The 22,940-nt window shown below is 37.4% G+C and overlaps 1 protein-coding gene across 2 annotated transcripts in view; it reads left to right on the top strand.

Annotated features, from left to right (window-relative positions):
* Positions 1 to 22,940, top strand: part of Atg13 (Autophagy-related 13) — a 190,220-nt gene that overhangs the window by 143,941 nt on the left and 23,339 nt on the right. Inside the window, exons 3-5 of one of the 2 annotated variants that reach the window (XM_069845077.1) lie at positions 6,670 to 7,018; positions 10,296 to 10,482; positions 15,395 to 15,695. In XM_069845077.1, the coding sequence (XP_069701178.1) occupies positions 6,670 to 7,018; positions 10,296 to 10,482; positions 15,395 to 15,695 (837 nt within the window). Of the gene's footprint in view, positions 1 to 6,669; positions 7,019 to 10,295; positions 10,483 to 15,394; positions 15,705 to 22,940 lie in introns of both variants that reach the window. The other variant, XM_069845075.1, reaches the window with a different exon arrangement.

Below are 22,940 nucleotides of genomic sequence, written 5' to 3'. Positions count from 1 at the left end.
TTCACCTCTACCTCCCCTTAAGGGAATAACTTGTATGCCCGTGTGCACCATTCTCGATTAAAATTTGACCATGGTTAAGTCGGCACTTGACCATCTTCAACGCCAATTTGCGGAGTATCAATCTTGATCAAAGTTAAACAAGCCAGTTGATGATGATCAAATTTGATCACGGGTGTGGGACCGATTATCTTGAATTGAACATGGTCAAGTCGAGAAAACCAAAATGGCAGCACGATTTGACGTACTTGTTGGAATTGAAGATGAAATGATGTATCTTGAACACGCAAATCATTGCGGAAATAACAGAATTGGTGTTATTGTAGAAAGAGTAAGTTTGTAGATGAATAATAAAAATGTTCTTTTTTATCAAAATAGGCTAATGTTTTATATATGTTTCTGCTTTGGAAGATCGGGACTTTACTTGAGGACAAAATATTATTTAGGCCTAATTGTCCAATTTTGTTAACATAATAATAAAGCAGTTATTCTATGCCGGTAATAATATAGCACAACTAAATGACCATTTTGTAGAATGCGAGATTATCACTTATTAGCTATAGATTTGCCGTTTGAAATTATTAAGACCTACATGACGTTTTGGACAGTTAGGCTATTTACGATTGAATTAAGAGAAATTACACGGTACCTTCCTTTCCCTCTTACTCCAAAATTCCAACCTTGTGAACACAAAATAAATGGATAAATTTCGGAACAAGGATACTTTCCTTTCCCTCTTACTCCAAAATTCCAACCTTGTGCACACAAAATAAATTGGCACTAAAAACTTCCTTTTCGTATGCATGATGGTGCGTATCGACATACACAGACGAATTGCTTTTTTTTTTTAATTTTAAAATAATTGTTAGCAAGGTATCCGTATACTGAAATTTTCCCAAATAAATTATTGGCACTGAAATGTGTCTTTTTCGTAAGCAAGATGATGAGCATTCGACAAACACAAATCTGCTCTTTTTAGTATCCTATTTCAAGATAATTGTCAGTGAGGTATCCGTATACTGAATTTTCCCAATTATTATCAATAATATGAAATAACCACTGTATAAATTACGTTACAAATTATGTGGAATTATGTAAACACGTATAACTCATGTGAATTGTGAGGTTAAATCCAACCAGGTAGCCTGCTTTTCTCTTAGAGAACTTCCGTCAGTACTTTTATTCTGTAATATGGATGCATAATTGCTGACGAGTTCTAAAGGAATTCCCACTTCGAACTGTGAGAAGTTCGGTGCTCTTTTCTTTTTTTCTTCCATGATTATTGAAACTTGTTATTTGAAAACTGCGAGGATGTTTGAAAGCAGTCCGACAAACAAAAACGAAGCGATAATTGACAGAGTGCGTTCGTTCGCTGTTTTATACGCGGTAACCTAGCGCTCAGATGATTCTTCTCAAGCGAGCGTACCGTCAGCTGACGGTACTGAGTTGATCGAGGGAAAATGTCGGTGCACCGCATCTGTAACTTGATCATTGTCAAGAATTAACCATGTTTCCGTGATTGCTGATAAACGGGCTAGATGATCGAGAATGGTGCACACGGCCAGTAGGGTAGCCTATATTGCGTGGCATACTGCTTTCCTATTTCCTCTCAAATGGACTATTTTCGATGGCGTAAACTGGAGTAGGGTAAAGTTGCCTAATTCCGTGATATTCCTAATCTCGTGATACTTTTTTAAAAATTGAATTTCAGTCAAAACTTTGTTGTTCGACCATAGCGCCAGACATGTTTCTCGAAAGGGTGGGTTTTTCATCTACTTTTGAGACATCGGTGAACTTCCTAGCAAGATTCTCAACACGTGACATTCAGTGAAAAAAAAAACGTATCACGGAATTAGGAGTACCACGGAATTCGGCAACTTTACCCTACACTTGACCATACAAAAGAAAGTTAATTACTTTTTCTCTGTTTCGTAAGATTTTTTAATATTTTGACTAATTGTATGCTTCTCTGCACTAACAACATTCTTCAGTCCGATTATAGAGTCGGAGCGAATAACGGAAAGTTCAGGCCGTGCCATTGTACGAGGCGTGCCATATGTGTATAGTTTGACAAGTTCAAGTGAAACCCCGTAAAACACGCCAACTTCTGGAATCTCTCTCTTTCTTTCTTCTCTCTCCCTCGCTCCTCGTCATTCAGTCACCAATCACCACGTAAATATCTGAGAGGGTTTGTGTGGGCATCAGTAGCGGCCGGTGATCAAAATCCTCGGTGAGGCCAGATGCAACTAGTTTAAGTGCCTCCGATAGGAAATGTTTGTTTATGATATTAATTATTATTGTTATTATATTATTAATATCATTATTACTGTATTATTATTACTATTATTAGTCTATTCTTATTACTATCAATGAAAAATAATAATTTCACTCACCAAATAAGCTGTTATGCTCTGAGTTTCAGTGATTATTTCAGTGTGATGAAGCAACCCATATTATGTGTTGAAATTCCCCTTTCTTTCTTTTCTTTTTATTTTTTTCCTTTGACAGCAACAAACAAGGCCAAGAGAAGTTTATTTTGCACCACATTACACTTAACCATTTATGTTGTCCATACCAGGATGCTATAGAAACTCGCGTTTTAAGATTATGTGTCAGAAAAATTATCAGCGATGTCGTAGGTATCTCGGTAGTCTCTCTCTTTATTTAAAACTTCCTTTCTTTTAGTATTATTTCTTCTCGAAAAAGGACACTCTAACAATGAATTAACTGCACCAGCATTATTTCTCTCATTTGTTTCTGTTTATATTTTCCCGAAATACATAACAAAATTGGCCCAGATTCACTACTGTACTACGAAGTACAATAGTAGAACACCCTCGCTTATGTCATAAACTGAGACATAAGGGGAGAGAATCTCGAGTGGGTTTCTGCCTGCCAAAGAGCTGGAATTTTGTTATTTATGGCCTAGTTAGGAAGACAAGTCACCACTGCTATTCCCACCCCACTCTACCCTTGAGGCCGGCCAATGGATGGGAAGAGTGAAACCTGACCTGGCCAGCCGAATTGTGCTTCAGCTATAACGTTTTAAGCGTAAACTCAAAGCCCGGGAAAGGACATGAAATGCATTCAGCCAAACCCGGTACGAACGATTCTGGCCTCAGGAACAAATTTTACTGCAAAACAGGTCTATATACATCACAAGCCAGACCCGGCACGAGCGATCCCGGCCTCAGGAACAAATTTTACTGCAAAACAGGTCTATATACATCAAAGTTTTCAAATGCTTCTACAGCGATATATGCTTCATTCATATAACTAATACATTATATAAAAACACAAAATTTTATTTCAGTTAAGCCAAGTGACTGAGGCCCGGCCTCGCTTGCCTCAGTCAATCAGCCGCCACTGGTGGGCATCGCGACCAATAGAAGAACCACTCTCCAGTATTACCACAATAACGGATTGTTCATTTTTGCCTCGACTGTCGGCTAGGAAGGTTCCATTATGCTAGCATTGCAGACAACTAGTCAACCTTTTAATGCTTTTGTTAGCAGATTTGACAAACTGTGAGTGGACCTGCAGGTACATAGTGCATAGTGCTCTCTCCCTTCTCTCCGTCCTTTCTCACTTGCTCCTCCCCAAGACAGCCAGCGCTCACGTAGTAACTCGGTCAGGGTTTCAGTTCGATTTGTCAGTCTATACTCACACACAACTTAACGTGATTTTTAGTAGTTTTTCGAGATCTGCAAGCAACAAGATGGCGAATAGTCGGAAGATTTTATATGAGGTTATGTTGAGATAAAATTCCATTCAGTTCACGTACAAGCAATTTGTCGTACTACCAACATAAAAATATGCGCAACTCATAAATGAAGCAATAAAAGCAGTAGTAAGTTATGTTTGTGCAAGATTACGTAGTTACGATACTGCATTTCTTTGGATACTAATTACGGAAAGTAAGACAGTTTACGTTTTTTCTGTTTGCAAATAAGAATGCACGGGTAAATAAAAACTAAACGGTTTAAATTAATGTAAATAATAAATATTTACACACTGGACAAGACAAGAATGCCAAGGGCAATCTTGGACTTTATCCCTGAAAGAAAGAGAAATAAGAACAGACCAAGAAACAGGTGATCGTCCCAACGGAGTTGGAACAAAACAAGCTTCTAGTTTAATACCGTGTTGATGATGATGATGATGATGATGATGATGATGATGATGATGGTGATGATGATCACAAATTTATAGTTACAGTTCCGATATCATATGTCAGTGTTTAACTGTAGCATTTTTTCTGCAGCAGCGAGAAATATAATTAAAATTGAATCTGTCGGAACAGTTTTTGAAAATTTTCAGAAGGAAAAAACATATCGTGAAGAAAACCAAGTAAGCTTTGCTTTGAGATATGAAGAGATGAATATTTCACTTTGCGTACAGCTTCATGACTTCTCCTTTGAATATCGAAATATATAGGTAACTATGCGTCCTTTCAATTCGGGAGTACCAACATCAAAACAAGCATAACATACTATAAGAATCAACCATAACCTGAAAATCCATGTTTTGGCGCTTACTTCCTTTTGTCTTCTGACGCAAGAGATTTTATTACCATCGTAAACTGCATGGATTATGCCTCCTGGGGTCTATTGCATGAAAGATACTAGTGACAAGTGACAGTTTACTAATATATTGATAACAAACGACACGTCTTAGTAATTTGTATTGCATAACACAATTTTACTAATTTGTCATGACTAGCATATTTTACAAGTGAAAGGTAGCCATGTTGACAAATTCTGTTTTAGAATATTGCGAAAAAAATAGTAATAATAATATTAAAATCAGATTTAAGTATTATTTAATTAAAGAAGAAAAAAAAAAAGATCGTAGTCTGTGATGCACACAAAATATTCAACTTTTATGTGTTTCATTGTTGTAAAAATTTCGCGAAACTATATTTGCGTCATGTTTCTCAATAAAGTAAGAGGAGTAAACGATATATCACTATTTAGACAGTTTTCTTCCAATTTGATAAAGGGAGTAAAATCAACTCCACACGTGTTCAATCATTTGGTCTGATGCTATCGGTACCAACAGGAGCGACAATTCTGCCGAACTTCAGGAAGAGAGCTGTGATATGTATTTACATAATATAATAATAATAATAATAATAATAATAATAATAATTCTTTATTTATACTGACAGAGTTAATGCCATAGGGCCTTCTCTTACACTATTATTACACTTACATATTATCTTTCAAATGAATATTATTACTAATTTTTTTATTATTATTTTTAAAAAATAAGGGTTTGATTACTGTTAAATTAGCCTTCTTTTGGTTAGGGCCTTGTAGGTAAAATCGTGTTGCAGGACCTAAATAAGACTTTGCAGTAGCAAGCAATATCTCAAACTTAAATTTTTGACATGCAAAATCTTTCTTTAAACTGGAAATCTTGAAAATCGGTATTTATTCTTAGCCTAACTGTTTTCCTCTGCCTATATATGAATTTTCCTTCACTCTCACAGCCTGAAGATGAAGTCATATTACATTAAAATGTTATTTCTACACCTTTAAGAAATTTAACTATGAAGAAAGGATTGGTAGAAAATTTGATCGCGATTCTAACTATTTTACAACTGACAGATTTTTATGCATCAATTCGTCGGTAAAAGAAATGGAACTGTTGGCAATTACTAGTGCTTGTCACTTGTCGTGATAAATTTGCCAATACAGATTTATGCAATTTAAATTACTGTTTTTTACACTTTTTTTTACTAACTTTTTACTAGTAAAATAGTAATTTTAGCTTCATGCACCGTCATGGCGGATTAGATATGTTCCAGTTCTTAATCCGCCATCACTCTCTATACAAATATTACAAAAACTAATACATTTGAACCTATAAGTATCCTCTATTTACAATGCTAATAGTAATAGTAATAATAATAATAATAATAATAATAATAATAATAATAGTAGTCAACTAATGAGTATACCTCTTTTATTTAAAACTCCTACTTCAGCTTTTTTATTTTTATGCTCAATCTCTTAAGAATTATTCTGTTAACTTCAATGACTACTCTTCGCTACTATAAATTATTGAAATCTTCACTTGATCTACAGTGTGTTCACTATACTAAAAGCCAGGTTATGAACCGACTAAACCGGAAGCAACGTTCTGTTGGTCTCTTTCTGAGCTCTGTTGCCACATAGTGGCGCGAGATTCAAAGCGTGTTCAGCGTTTGTCACCGATATGTTTAAAATAACTACTGTCTATAGTTCTCGATAACACTATATACAATATTAGTAATTAAAATTACTGTTTTTAAGAAAGCACGAGCTAATGACGCTGGTACGAAATGCGACTCGTAATGCACGTGGTACTGCAAATGAACTGGCTACACTGTCTCCCTGATTCCGTTGCCAGATTTTCGTTAGCAGACGACATTTTCACGCGAGGTCCAATGAAAAGCTCCGTTCTCGTTCTCCCCTCCATCCCCCACACTCAACGTGTCATCACTGCACAGGCTACCCCCTCTAACCCGCACTTTCCTCTCGCCCTGCCAACTACTTCCTGTTTCGTCGGTTCATAACCTGGCTTTTAGTGTAGCGAGCGAATTAATTTTTTGTGGGGTGTTGTGTGAAGATCCATGAGATTTGTGAATGTGTCATGCAGAACAGTTTGGTTTGTTTGTGCTTTCAGTTCAACCTTGCGATCAGAGATCTGCCAGAGGTCCTCGCAGAAGCAAAGCGCGCCCTGTGTGGGGAGGTGGTGACAGCCCGCCTGCCCCTGTGTGTGGAGATCTCGCTGCGGACCGTGGAGGGCGACACCATGATGCTGGAGACGTGGTGTCTGGGGGTGCTCCCGGAGCAGTGCGACCCGTCAGTACGGGTCACGTACACGGTGTACAACAGGATGGGCATCCTACTGAAGTCCCTTGTGTCTGTGACGAGAGTCACGCCGGCTTACAAGTTGTCGCGGAGACAGGGCCCCGACTCCTACGTCATCTGCTACCGCATCTACATGGGGGAGCCTCAGTTACATAACCTGGGTAAGAAACAGCACGAGTAAATTTTATCTTATGAAGAATGTGATTTCTTTCTTAACTTCAACAGCTCTAAGGCCCGGTTGCAGAAACACCGATCGGATATGATGAATGGTTAAACTAAGTTACGGTTTGTCTACGGCGATCTTCGCCGAACGATCATCGCTGAAGTTCTTCGCTGTGATTCCTTCCCGTTTACAGCGAAGATCGTCAACGAACATCGTCGGAGTTTGCCTTCGAGGCAAAAACCTGGCGATCATCGCCGCGAAAGCAATTTTAAAATTACAGTAATTCATGAACTAATCTATTTAATGACATGTGATCTACACGTCACCATACATACCATAGTGGCGGTAAAATAGAAATCTTTATGCAATGTCTCCAAACACAAATCCCTGTTCGACATGAGCCAAAAAAGAACCAACATAAACAATAACAAATCTATGTCTTGCATCAAATTGAGTAAAATGATTTATAATTGAAAAATAGGGAACCGCTAATATCAGGACACACCATGCGGAAGCAAAAGTTTGAATGTGAAATAGTATGTGAACTGGAATGCCGAGCAAAGGGGAGAAGTGCAACAACCTCCTCACATTATTTTTTTATTTGTAACATTATTTCCCAAATAAGTGCTCCTAAATTTAAAAAAATGACATTATAAAAAGTAAAAATAAAGTATTTATATCATTGGTATTTACCTTAAAGTTACTGCTAATCTTTCAGCTGGGCTTATTTGTTTCTGAACAATTTTGTGGATCTAATTTTACAATATATTATTCGGGAGAAAGTCTGAAATATTCCTTAAATTTGGTGGGATCATGTTCAAGACGTCTCAATGTATTTGAATTAAAACAGGCCTCTATATCTATTTTTAAACATGATATTAGCTACTTTTAAGATCCATACTTGTTTTTGAAAGCAAAACTTCCATTGTACTTCGGTACATCATAATAATATATATTATATTGTAACGTTATCAGATTATCATCCATTATCAGCTGATCAGGCATGATCAATTATATAAAACAATTTACTATCCACTTACGAAGTTCGCCGGTAAAGAAACCACTCTCTGACGATGAACGCTGGCTATTTCAATCGTCAGCGATGTTCGTTCGGCGAAGATCGCCGTAGCCAAACCGTAGCTTAAAACGTCTTTGTGACGAACGATCAAGGGGGTTTGGATTGGCCATCAGTTGTGTTATATCACTGAGCTCTATTGACAACACTGTGTTATATTTCCGTTGCAGAAAGAATAGTCAGTATTTGATTGGAAATCAGTCTCCCTCAGATTTGATCAACAGATTTTCGCTGATTAATAACTGATCACTGATCAAGTGTACGTTGTTTATAGTGCAGTTATAGTAATTTATATAGGAAATAGTTCAAGTATGTAGTTATATTGTTCTAATATGACCTGATAGATTCTCATTATGAAAAAATTTTTGAAACAACGTGAAATATTCGGTAAATATCCATTAAGCGATGCCTGGTGTCATATGGTGAATAACGTAGTGATTTCAGAGACAGGGACCGAAAAATTATATACTGGGTGTTTCCGAGGTGATGTTACAAACTTTCATGGATGATGGGGAAGGGCACATGTATCAATTTGAGATAAGGAACCCTGGTCCGGAAATGACCGAGTCGAATGTTACAAGCAAAAATAGTTGTGTGGAAATGAAATAATTTTATTCCTCTGTACATCTTATTTATGTGTGTATCTTACACATACTGTGTTCATCTGACGTTGTTTACGTTGTCTACTCACAGTATTCCATTCAGTGCGCTGTCTGAGGGATGGTGACAGGAAACTACACTAAAGCAATGCAGATAGCGTAATGTGTAACGGACATGGTCGGTCCTGATATGCACGTCTGTAGACAGCAGTGTAGGTGTACAAGTTGCAGTGTCCAGTCGATCAGTCCTAGTGAAATGGAGGAGTACACGAGAGCGGAATAAGCAGACATAATTTTCGAATACGGATGTGCCAATGGGAACAGTAGACAAGCCCACAGATTGTATCGGGGCAAGTACCCACGTAGGAGACATCCGGCCCATACCATTTTTCCACGACTATTCCAAAGGTTAAAGCAAGGAGGGCACGTGTTGCCAAATTAGAATTCCATTTCCACGCAACTATTTTTGCTTATAACTTTCGACTCAGTCATTTCCGGACCAGGGTTCCTTATCTCAAATTGATACATGTACCCTTCGCCATCATCCCTGAAAGTTTGTAACACCACCTCGGAAACACTGTATATTTTTTCTTCATCGCCAAACACCATCCATGTTCTTATGTTCTATTACAGCCATAAAGTCCTGTACGATGTTTAAAAACAGGGCTCTATTATTATCAGAAAAATTTAGTCCCTAATGTTTTTAGTTCTATTCATTTATTTTACTTTATTCTGTAGTCTTTACAGATGGAATCCGCCTGTTTTTACTTCTACAAAAACAATACGGCAAAGCATTCATTTTTCTTGATCAGCGCCCCCTCGATGCAATCGTTTCTTTCCTCTTAAAGAGCATCGAATTGGCCGTGGTTGCTAAATAGCGTTGATGCCAAACGCATATATTTCTTAAATCAACAATATTAGTAAATCGAGGCAAGTTAATTGAAGATTCACTTTCGTGCAATGCAATGAATAATCAAATCTGACATAACTGATTGGTGATCAGGGGCTGATTTGATTTGCATTTCTGCAACCGGGCCTAATCTTCGCATATTTTGGCCGATTTTCAAAAATGAAACAAACCTAGAATAATTTCAAGGAAAAAATTGTTTCGGTGACGGATACCGGTATCGATCTCGGAACCTCTGGTTGAACGTACCAGCGCTCTACCAACTGAGTTACCCAGGAACTCCACCCGACACCGTCTCAATTTTTCCCCTATATCCACACAACTCGAGTGGGCTGTCAAGACACCAGAGACCCACATCGAGTGCACACAAACTCTTTGTGGCTTGAAATCGTAGTTTTCTGTTAACGACTTACAGTAACGTATATATTATGCAAGTCTAGTTGTTCAGGTAAAGTTCCCTGTGAAGCAGACTTGAATAATTTCAAGGGAAAAATTGTTCCGGGGACGGGTTCCATCCAAAAAAAAACTTAAATGTATTAATTTTATTGTACTAAAATTTAGTTTCATTCATTCCTCTTATTAGGCCTAATTTTATTGTAACTTAAGTTCATGCTTATGGTGTATATGATATTATAGGTTAATATCAATGTACCCATGAAATGGTGTATTCGACACGAGTTCTCTTGTACTACAGGTGAGGGTTACAACCAAGTGAGAGTAGGACAGCTCTGTACTCCAGTTGGGACGTTACATCTGTCAGTATCTTACCGCACCAAAATGACGATCTCGCCACAAAATACTGGCAGAGACAACTCCATCATGTTGAAGAGTGACCACTTTCATCCGGATCTCAGTCCGAAGCACCTTCGCTATCAGCAAAGGTAAACACTTAGTCTAAGCAGAACAAATTTGTAATGACACTTTCATGCGGTAGTTCACTTTCTTTGCCAAGTTTCATTAGTCCATCATTTTTCTGATGATATAAATTAAGAAGGTAAAGTGATCTAATCTAGAACTTTCGTTTTTTCTACATGAAAAAACACTTGGTTTAGTAATAATAATATCACAGTCTAGAATATACAGTCACGAAGCTCAATACGTAGTAAATATGCATCCATAGATAGTTGCTAACCACTAGGATCGCTACTATCGCCTCATTACAGACAATACGAAATAGTACCTGCACAGTCTATTGTTCCTAGTATCCTCATAAACTCAAGCTTCGTGACTATATACTAGACTGTGATAATAATGTTCTTGCAATCATGATAGTTTTACGTAAACAGTAACATAAACATGAAAACTAGAGCAACCACCCACGATAAGGAATAACTATTTCTACTGGTTCCCTATACCTGTTTTTTTTTTAAGATGGGACATGACAGTTAAGCGTCCGATCTTGGAACTACAGCGCTATGTTGACAATATGGACTACCACACTGACAGCTGATGAGAGCTAGCAATTGACGTTAGATAAAACATGCATTGACAATCGACGCGAAGATAAAAAACAATACAAAAATCGACAGAATAAAAGACGAAACGTATAAATGCTAACATTGTGTGCACAATAAACGTCTCCAAGAGAGCTATTGAGCATTCACCACGTGGGAACTGTAACTTTGGCAACTCAACCGTTGTTACCATAGCAACATGTCTGCCACGCTATGTTACATTCAGTTGTTTTTCCGACCGCAGCGCTAATGTCATGTTCCAAGTTCCATCTTTCAATAAACAAAAGACTTTAAGCATTAAACGGGTATAGTTCTGGATGTTGATTAATGTGCGGAGAAATCGGTTACGTGATGTAGGGATTTTGTTTACTTTCCGTGTTATGGAGTATGAACTGTAAATAATTATGACAATGCAATCAGATTTTACAGTATTATTCGATTCTGTGTAGCTTCAAGGGCAGGAGATGTGTTGGAAATATAATGGTGGGTTTATCCTGTGCCTAGATTTGATGTTCGATATTCCATTACCGCATCATGACTGCCTTTTCATTCCTCGTTACAACGGAAAAAGTTGGAGTTACCAAGCTTGCAAGTTTACGTTATTAAGTTTACGGTACTGTTACTTCTATATAAACGTATAGTGAATGGTTGCATTTAATGACTAGGTTTCTGCCTTTCATGTCAGCGATATGTTCATGTTTATAGGTTTCTGACTTTCATGTCAGCGATATGTTCATGTTTAAGATTGCTGAGGCCTCATAATGTTAAACGCGGAGCAAAATTTTTTAGTCTTTATACTGTGCCATAGATGCAGGTTGGTATCCAGTATGTTTTCATTGTACAAAGACCCAAAAATCTCGCACCTTAGGCTTGTCATGCTGTACGCCTGTACGGTATCCACTATTAAAAATTAAATATTTTGAACGTACATTAATTGTTTTATTTTGTCAAAGTTAATATTACAGATTTTATATCACATTCCCAAACCGTGATATTTCCCACTGTTTTTCTCATTTCCATTTTCTTTTGAAATTATAAAAAAAATTCTCCCTGGAAGGGAAATTTCCCTTGACATACCATTGCGTTTTTCTACTACATTTGAATGTAAATGTGGCAGCCCTGTGCGCCACTCAGTTTCAGCCCAGTTGTGAAATGTGCGTGTCTGCATTTGTTGTGTTCGAAATATTGCCGTTTACTGATACGTGTTCTAAGAATATATTAATCAACAAAGTTCAACGCATTTATATACGTAACGGTTTAAAATGCCTACATACTGCGTGTTTTATTATTTTAATAGCGGCCAACAATCAAGGTATTAATGAGTTTCAGTCAAAGACGTTATGTAGTATACGTTTCAGCATGGAAAATAGAAATAGGAAGTTGGTCACTGTGTTAGTACCAGTGCACTGGCACTACGCTGCGCTCGAGAACGCATAGATCTTATCCTTGATCACATATTGTATGACAGATTGGACATCCTCATGTTAAAAACGATAACATGTGGAAGAGTACAACCACCAGAATCGCCACTATCGATTGGGAACGACCACTAGATGGAAGTACAGTTGCTCCAGGCAATTCAAATGAGAGTTATAACGTGAATTATTATGCAGTAGCTAGATGGCAGCATAGTGAAATTGATCAAAGTTGTTGTCGTCAAACCCTATAAGACTGAGAAATCTGTTATAATTTGATCTGGGAACTCAATCTTCCAGTCCTTCATAGTTCGTAGATAAATAAAGGGAAAATGAGTGTACATCTTGTCCGATGTTTTAGTTCTCTCGCTAGTTTGAGCTAACATATCATTACTTTACGTTATAAATAGTTTTTCTTGCAAATATTGGATAAATTTCAGATTACGGTTATCTTCCTTCCTCTCTTCCCGCCACATTCTGATCTTGTGCACATAAAATAAATTATTGGCACTAAAAAATGCCTTTTCGTAAGCACGATTATAGCCTACGTATTTGACAAACACACAAATCTGTTCTTTTAGTATTTTACGATAATTTTTGGCAGTAAGGTCAGGAATAGCCTACAAGCCCTGTTCCAGTGTTCACGGCATTCTAGACTTTTCATCTCGTAATTGGATCTGATTAGGTACACCTTCAGCCTCGATGCGTCTGAAATGAAATGAGCAACAAGTTATGGCGCTTGTAGGTAACACAGAACGGGCACTATTTATCCTAATAATGTATTGGATTATTAATTTCGGTAAACAGTGAACGCGTAAAAGAAATGGTCATTTGGAGAAATGACCATTCGGAAGAAAAGATTCGGAAAAATGTCAGTCGGAAAGTTGATTTCGGAAAAATGGGTGGAAATGGATGAAGGGTATTTTTGACGTACTCTCTGGCACCGGGATTTGAATCCGGGTTTTCAGCTGTACGTGCTGACACTCTATCCACTAAGCCACACCGAATTCCCATCCCGATGTCGGATTGAATCCTCTCACATTAAGTCCCACCTCTTGGGTTCCCTCTAGTGGTCTACCCTCATGCACTGCGTCATATATATGTATGACAATGGCAAATGTCCACACATATGCAGAGGTGCACTCATTATGATTGACTAAGTGGCCAGGATCCGACGGAGTAAGCGCCGTCTTAAATCACAAAGTGATTATTTTTCGCATATCATATATTATTAAGATTTACCGAAGTACATATACCCAAGAGGTGGAACTTAATCTGAGAGGATTCAATCCGACATAGGGATGAGAATCCAGTGTGGCTTAGTGGATAGAGCGTCAGCACATAGAGCTGAAAACCCGTGTTCAAATCCCGGTGCCGGAGAGAATTTTTCTCTGTTCCATTCACCTTTCATCATATGAAATCCATTTAGTTCTTCTCTAATTATGTCTGAGTAGTGGCAATATAAAATTTATTTTTCAGGATGCTAGTAGCCTAAATATTTTATTATTAGAATTCATTACTGCACATTTGTACCTCTGTAATTGGATACTTTAAAGTAGAAAGGTGTAAAGTACCAAAATCATAGAAAACGAAATTATTATGCAGAAAAGTGCAATGTGCCTAGGAGGATGATGTATGAAAGAGGCTACATCCACTTCTGTTTCTTAAGCGAGATATTTAGATGTTACGTTGCCAGCACCATGCAGTTTCAGATGCCAAACGCCCTATGAGCTGCATCATAAAATGCAATGGATCTTCAACAGGTCATGTTTGTGCCCAAACTTACACACAGCGAAATGTTTTACAGATGTCAGCTTTTACGTTATAACTTTGGAGTTTGTGTATGTGATACAATGCAGTCTTACATGTGTATGTGGGATGAAAGCATCGCGAGTAGAGGTGCCAATGAGATTGCCTCGTGTGTACTAAAACTGATGAATATAGACATAACAAACAAGAAGAATCTGATAACTGCAGCTGAAAACAAAAATCGTGTAATGGTTTTCATGTGTCTCTTTTTAGTTGCCATTGGTTTATTTGAGCACATAGAACAAGCGGCCACAGTTTCTTGCAATGCGATTCTGATTTCGCTTTGATTGAAAAACGAGAGAAAGTGACAAAAGCCTTCATTCCTAGTGACCTGCTTAAAATCGTACAAGACTCTAAAGTTGTAAAACCATTTCAAACCGTTCAATGCTAGAGTCATATTTCCTTAATATGCAAGATGTTGCTGATCAACAAATTTCCATCAAGAACTTGAATATTTCTAAGGCATGTTGCATTCAGTATGATGTTAGTAAAGCAGGTAGTGTTTCTGTGAAACAGTCCCATGATAATGAAGCAGCGCATACCATTAAAAAGGAAAAAAAAAAAAAAAAACAAACATGAAAGATGTGCAGTCAGCATTGTTTCAAGTTAAAGCATAAAATAGGGAAATTACTGAAGAAAAGAAGGGGGATCTACTAGCAATGACTCCCTATCTTCCAAATGAGGAACATAGGCAGTTCTACAGGCAGATCTGTGAGTAAAAATTGCTCCAGAATAGGAAAAAATAGGTATTGGACTTTGCACCATTCTACTGCAACTGTACCCATTACTTAACCCTTTTCACAATCTGTTATATAATTAAATATTGAGAAATAATGTCTTTACATACCACTATTATTAATGAGTAAACACTGTACTATTGCTGTTTTCTATCAGTAAAAAAAACATGACAGAAATATGTGTACAATTATTCTTATAGCTACTTTTTTTTATCTTATCTCCAATGTTTCATTTTGGCACTTTGCACCCTTCTACTTTAAAGTATCCAATTTTTATAACTCTTCAAATCTCCTGCACACATATGACATATAATTATGTATTTCAATATGTACTTTATAATTTTAATTTTATTGCTTGTGTTTTGTTTCATTCTTCAGTGAAGACAATAGCACGTCACTGAGTGACACCATCAAGGTAGGGGCATTTGCCGACAGCTGTAGACAGCAACAGAATCCCCTGGAGCCTGACCTGGAGATGCCCAACGTGCCATTCAGCAGTCTCCTTACTCCCCGGCAGCAGTCTCCTCCGCAGCCTTCCTCCCTTCAGCCCACCGACACTCCTGCAGAGACTGGTGGGACGAATGACACTGAGGATGATGGGAACGGCAACGTTACACCGCGGTGTGACTCCAGACGGTCCAGCTGTTCAATGGTGTCTGCGAACGAGGACTTCATTATGGTAGACTTGGTAATAATATGCTTATGCCATAACACGCATCCAGCTGTCTTACAGGTTTTGGGATCTAACATTTTTGTTGATATCCATTCTGCTGCTATTACACCCTTTGTAGTGGTTTGATAATGGTACAGTGATTGGAAAATTGAGTACTGATATTAACAAAATACAGGGCTATTCAAAAGTTCGTGAAACATTTAAAAAATTCATAACTACTAAACTACACAACGAATAACAAATTACTTTACACTAGAATAACGAGAAACTCTCCAAGTTTTGTTACATACCTCACAGATGCTCATTGTTTCCACCTTTGCTAATACGGCATACATTTATGTGATAATCCATCTCGCTCTATACACGCTCCAGCATGGCAGCTGTAATCTGATGGCGAAGTTCTTGGAGATCAGCAGTGAGTGGAGACACATAGACAATATCCTTCACAAACCCCCACAAGAAAAAGTCACACGGAGTTAAATCCGGTGATCGTGGTGGCCACTTCATTAACACCACATCTCGTCCTGTGTGGAAAATTTTGATTAAGATTCTCTTGCACGTTGTTGTGATAGTGACAGGGAGCTCCATCTTCCTGAGAGATGTAATCATTGCTGTCTTCATTCAGCTGAGGCATCAGTCAGTTTTGTAACATGTTCAAGTAAATCATCCCAGTGACAGTGGATTCTACAGTGAAAAATGGCCCATACATCTTCTCTTTCGAAATCACACAAGTCATTCACCTTAGGTGAGTCTCACGCATTCTCTGTGACTGCAGGAAATTCCAGTTCCTCATATGCGCACATTGTGCCGATTCACTTTTCTGGAGAGATGAAAAGTTGCTTCGTCACGATGAGCAAGTCTACTTCAAATCTTTGACGAGATCCTTGCATATTCCAACATACAAAACGATTGCTCACGTTTAGTAAACGTCATTTTGCCATTATTGATAACTACTGCCACCTAGCGATAAATCATGGCAACTAAGAGCGGACTTTTCTTATTAAAAAACTTGGAGAGTTTCTCTCTCTATGGACATGTCAATTACCGTGATGTGTTGCGTACTTTATTTGTTATTAAACTTTAAAATGTTTCACGGACTTATGAATAACCCCGTATAATTGTCTTTATTAAACACGAATGTGTACAACTTCCAGCCATTTTGTAAGTAATTTGGATTGAAAGTGTTCTGAATCAAGTTTCAGTTGCACTCTAAAATAGGCCTATTTGTGGTCAAGTGGAGGGAGCAGAAGGGTGGGCTCAGGTAAGCTTTCAGTGCATACTGGCCAGTTGTCCTTCCTAGGGTTGTCAACTTTTCAAAATAAAAAAAAAAAGAAATACCATCTCATCATAAAAGTCAACTCACTTTTGAACACTGTATATTAATTATTAAAAATGTTACATATGGTGACTAGAGGAGGTAAAATACAGGAAAATACCAGTGGAATGGATATAGACTAATCATGGTTTTTGTAACAAATTATGCAGTGTATTATCTCACCTAAACAGAAAATATTACTAAATCACCGCTCCATATAAATTCTATTAAAAATGAAACATAAGCTGGAACTTATTGTTTTAGATAGAATGATCAGTGTTTTCTCGATATGTGACATGCCAGACTACAAGAATTTTGAAATACAAAATGTGGTCCACTTCACTTTGCTATCTCCATTATTTTTATTGTCGACCTCAGTGATATAGTGATTGTTTACCATGCTTATCTGTGGACCCATATATCACATGTTCAAACCTGTCCGCAGGCATTGGATTTTATAGGTGGAAAATCCCCTAAGTTGTAAATCTTTTTATGTTGTTTTCCAAGGGCCGTTTTTGAGAACATTTAATCCAGTACGTCCTGAGGGGGGGGGGCCTTTATTTTAGGTCAAACCGTTCCCTCTGTACAATTATTACGAAAATATGGGTTATAGCGCAGTGTTCAATCTTAATGCATTCCAGAAGTATAGTGCTATTGTTCAGAACGCTTGCATCACTCAAGACACGAAGATACAAGAAAACAGAAAACAAACACACATGATCAAGCTGACACACTCTCATCATTCTTCTTCTGTGTGTATATTTGCATAAAAAGCAGGTCATTTCCCGTTCATGTGAAAGAATATTTGTTACACCTTGTCATTCAGTAAAGCGAGTGATAGTGATAAAAGAGAGACAAAATGTTGTGTTTTACACAGACCTCGCACAATTGATATTTAGACTTTACTATATATATATATTTTTTTTTAAGTATTCCAGTGTTCTTCCTCTTTTAACAGACAAAAGGCTGAGTCTTTAGTCCTTCGACAAAGCAAAAACTGTCATTTAACTCGCTGTAACTCGGAAACCAGTAAAGATTTTGAGTAGCAATAACTTTTAAAAGTTATTTCTGTTTTTCTCTCTCTCTCTCTCTCTCTCTCTCTCTCTCTCTCTCTCTCTCTCTCACGTTGCCCTCCCCCCATCTAACGTGATAAGCAAAAAAGATTGCTTACCAGCTTTTGAAGGTGTAAATATATATTTTGGACACATCACTTCGAAGTTACTATTTTTTCTATCTGTTTCCAAAAAAGATTTTGATTTCGAATTTTTTTCTATGCTTTCCTCAGACCTTCACCTATCAATCATAAAGATTACAGCGCGATTGATTGACTGTCTTAGAAGCTACAACGTGATAAATATTGAATACAGCGGGAAATTGATTTCTCCCTCCCTCTGGCTCCGGTATTGCCGTCTTCTCTCTCTCACATGAGACGTCACACTCTCGCACAAGCCGTCTATATTACAATGCTGCAGCGATCTCCGATTGGTTCTCCTCATATGCAGAAGATTTGCCATGGAAAATAATAATTTAGCTAAACTATTGTTAAAGTAGTAATGGTAATTACACTACTAACAGTAATAATATTTGTTAATTTTCAACAAAAATAAGTTGTTTGTATCTGATCACGTTACACTGGCCATTTAACTGTAATATGGTCCGAATAGTCTGAAACTTAATTTCTGTATGTACTTACTCGTAAATGACCAAGTTATTGTAACCATTAAATAATCGAAGTAGAATTGCAACATGTGATATATAAATACACATACAAACACACACCTTATGAATGACTGCAAGACAGTTTGACATTATCAGTATTTACTGATAAAACTAAAATAATGATGTTTTTTCTAGGAAAATACCCAGTTAAAATTATATAAATAACCAAACAAAATAGAACATGGCAAGTTTACCTTCAGTCATTTGTGTTGTAATTTATCATATAAAGGTGAAAGAAACATACCGTCATAAATATTAGTCACAATAGCTGGTCCCTGAGATCTGACCCTGAATTTCGGAAATACAAGGCAGGATTGATAATCTGTGCTCGGTAAAAGATATCATGCAACAGTCATGGAGGCAGACCCCTACTGAAAGCAGTGGGAGTGTCTCGGTTCAAAATCTCATTTGTCCACAGCCTTCTAAATTGCAACGATGCCCACATAAGACTACCTGAGAGGCTCCAGTAATTTAGTTGTGAAGTGCTCAGCATTAAACTTACCTCTTTATTTTTATTGTACATGCATTAGATAAGCATGAGTTTGGTAAGCTTACATACTACCATTTGAAACATCACAGTCTCTGCTTAGTGTATTTCTAGTATTGACTTAAATTCTCATGGTTTGGCATGTGACTAAAATTTAATATTTGTAATTTGATGCATTTCATTTGGTCATTAACAAGTAGATGTGCTAGTGGTGTTGGTGTACATTTTTATCTCTTAATATTTCTGCAGTAATGCTGTAAATTTGATTAAATATTTTTTATGCTCGACCATGCCGAAATGTAGTAATTATACACCTGGTAGCAGTCCTTTAGTGCATGTCATTAAAGTACACCTATTCATTAAAGTTCAGGTTTTCGATTATTCTCGGATATGCAATCAAAAGACAACTATCGAAAGGTCACGGAGGCTGGAAATCCAATACTGTCGCAGAAGGTTATGTTCTGTTACTATAATAATTAGCGTTAATTGTAAATAATATTCAAATAAATTCAATTTGCCATCTCGTTTTTCAATGTCGAATTCAATTTCAAGGTTATATCAAGACTAATGTTTATCTTACTATTATCAAGGTCGTCGATATATTTTTTTCCCAGAAAAAATCAATACTTTCGCGTCTGCACACATCTCACAATTCATGAGGTAGGCTATTGCACTCACTCACATAACAATAACATGAATACTTACGAATAATTTCAAGTTAGAAATATGATCGAGCATAAAAAGTCGTATGAAACTTGCCTAAAATGGTAATTAAGGCGCTCGTATGAAAATTATGAAACTCGCTTGCACTCGTTTCATAAACATCCTCGCGTCTTAATTACTATCATTATAGGCTCGTTGCATAATGTACTATTATATAAAACTTCGAAATGCAGAAAAATATCGATTTAGAGATATTTTGCGGAAATGAAAGATTCGCAGCATCATCTCTGATATCGGAAAAATGTTTTATGACACGCAATCTCTTAAGCTATTGGATTGATCTTGTTCATAATCAGTAACTACAAGTCAATTCAACCGAAACTGGCATACATGAAATATTTCTTTTTAACGTGAAATGGTTATGTGCTTGATATTCGAGAAATCTGGTTTTACATTCTATTAATAAGTTGACTGGTGTTGTCATTCAAGTGTACTGCGTCTTGCAACTGGTAAGAGATGTGTTGTTCCACTCAAGCTGGGAATATGTACAGTAAATATGAAAGCTTAACGAAATATTCAACTTAAAAATTATCATAATCCCAAAATTGAAATATTTTACTTCATTTCATGTCGTGAAGGATATTATCATTTGTAGTTTATTTCTGTGAACTGTTATTGAACAGGCATACCTAAATTAAAGTGTTCAATATACACTCAAAATGACGAACTTTATTTTTCTGAACGCATACTCACAATGTTAGGAAGGCCATGGTTCAGGTAACACAGGGCCTTTCTCCGGGAGCTCTGGTTCTTCTGTGGATCCTCACAAATCTCCATCATCTCATTGCAGATGTAGTATAGACTGACTAGCCTCCTTTGGCACAATCTGGGCAACGATTTTGTCGGTAAATTGGTCTACACAACTTGCTCCATGTGGTTGGATGGCGAATATTCAAATACCCGCCATTAGTAATAATAGTAATAATAATAACTTACGGCTTTTAGAGAACACAAAGATTCAGTGCCGCCTTCACATAACCTTACCATCGGTCCCTATCCTGAACAATATTAATCCAGTCCCTACCATCATACCCTACCTCCCTCACATCCATTTTAATATTATCCTCCCATCTACATCTCGGACTCCCCAAAGGTCCTTTTCCCTCCAACTTCTCAACTAACACTCTATATCCATATGTGCTACATGCCCTTTTCGTCTCAAACATCTGGATTTAATGTTCCTAATTATGTTAGTGAAGAATACAATGTGTGCAGTTCTGCAATGTGTAACTTTCTTCATTCTCCTGCAACTTCATCCCTCTTAGCCCCAAATATTTCCTAAGCACCTTATTCTCAGACACTCTTAACCTCTGTTTCTCTCTCGAAGTAAGAGTCCAAGTTTCACAACCATACAGAACAACCGGTAATATAACTGTTTTATAAATTCTAACTTTCAGCTTTTTTGAAAGCAGACTGGATGACAAAAGCTTCTCAACTGAATAACAACAGGCATTTCCCATATTTATTCTGCATTTAATTCCCTCCCGAGTGTCATTTATATTTGTTACTGTTGCTCCAAAATATTTGAATTTTTCCACCTCTTCAAAGAATAAATTTCCAATTCTTATATTTCCATTTCGTACTATGTTCTGGTCACGAGACATAATCATATACTTGGTCTTTTCGAGATTTAGTTCAAAACATATCTCGTTCGTACTTCAAATAAAATTCTCGTGTTTTCCCTAATAGTTTTGTGGATTTTCTCCTAACATATTCACGTCATCCACATAGATAAGCAGTAGATGTAAACCATCCATTTCTGCTACCTGAACTTTCCTAATGGCATACAGTATTCTAGAGAGAAGTTAAAAAGTAAAGGTGATAGTGCATCTCATTAACCTGCAGTGAATTGGATGATAATAATAATAATAATAATAATAATAATACGAGGGGGATCCAGGAAATAACGACCGTTTTGTTGTAATAATTAAAAAAATATATATTTATTTGAAAAAACAAAGTCTGTTACATAACTGAAACTTCCTTTACTTCTCTACATAATCACCACCTACATTTAAACATTTGTCGTATCTGTTCACTAGCTTTAGAATTCCCGTGTTATACTCCTCTGCCGCCAGTTCATTAAGCCAGGTGTTCACTGTCTTCTTCAACTCTTCATCACTTCCAAAACGCGTACCACCCAGAAAGTCTTTCAGCTTAGTGAAAAGGTGAAAATCGCTAGGAGCAAGGTCTGGACTATAGGGCGGATGATCAAAGATTTCCCAACCGAATTGATCCAGCTATTCTCGAGTTGAAGCAGCAGTGTGCGGGCGGGCGTTGTCGTGAAGAAGCACAACTCCTCTCGAAAGCATTCCTCGCCTCTTGTTTTGGATGGCTCGCCGTAGTTTTCATAAAGTCTCACAATAACGATTTGCATTGATCGTAGTGCCTTTTGGCATGAAATCCAGCAAAAGAACACCTTTGCGATCCCAAAAGACAGTAGCCATGACTTTTTGTGTTGAGAGAGTCTGTTTGAATTTTCTCGGTTTCTTGGGTGATGAGGGATGATGCCACTGACGTGATTGGCGCTTGGTCTCTGGGGTGTTGTGAGACACCCAGGTCTCATCACCAGTCACAATTTGATCAAGAAAGGCGTCTCCATCTGTGTGGTATCGCATCAAGAATGTCAATGCTGAGGCCATTCTCTGAGTTTTGTGTTGGTCACTCAGTTGCCGTGGAACCCATCGTGCACAGATTTTGTGGTAGCCAAGATGTTGCGACACAATTTCACCAAGCAAAGGACGAGAAATGTCAGGAAAGGCAATATGCAATTCGTCGAGTGATGTGCGCCTGTCTTGCAAGATTCTGTCGTTCACTTTAGTCTTCAGGTCTTCTGTGATGAGTGATGGGCGTCCGGGTCGAGTTTCATCGTGGACATTTGTTCGCCCATTGTTGAACATTTCGCACCATTTTCTCACATTTCTTTCATTCATTATACAGTATCACCATACACTTCTTTCAATTGCCGGTAAATTTCTGCAGGTTTCAAATTTCGGGCATTCAAAAA

Source organism: Periplaneta americana, chromosome 14 (assembly GCF_040183065.1).
Source record: "Periplaneta americana isolate PAMFEO1 chromosome 14, P.americana_PAMFEO1_priV1, whole genome shotgun sequence".
NCBI classification, from domain to species: Eukaryota; Metazoa; Arthropoda; class Insecta; order Blattodea; family Blattidae; genus Periplaneta; species Periplaneta americana.
Note: the sequence above shows the minus strand (reverse complement) of the source record. Positions and strands in the feature narration are given on the sequence as shown.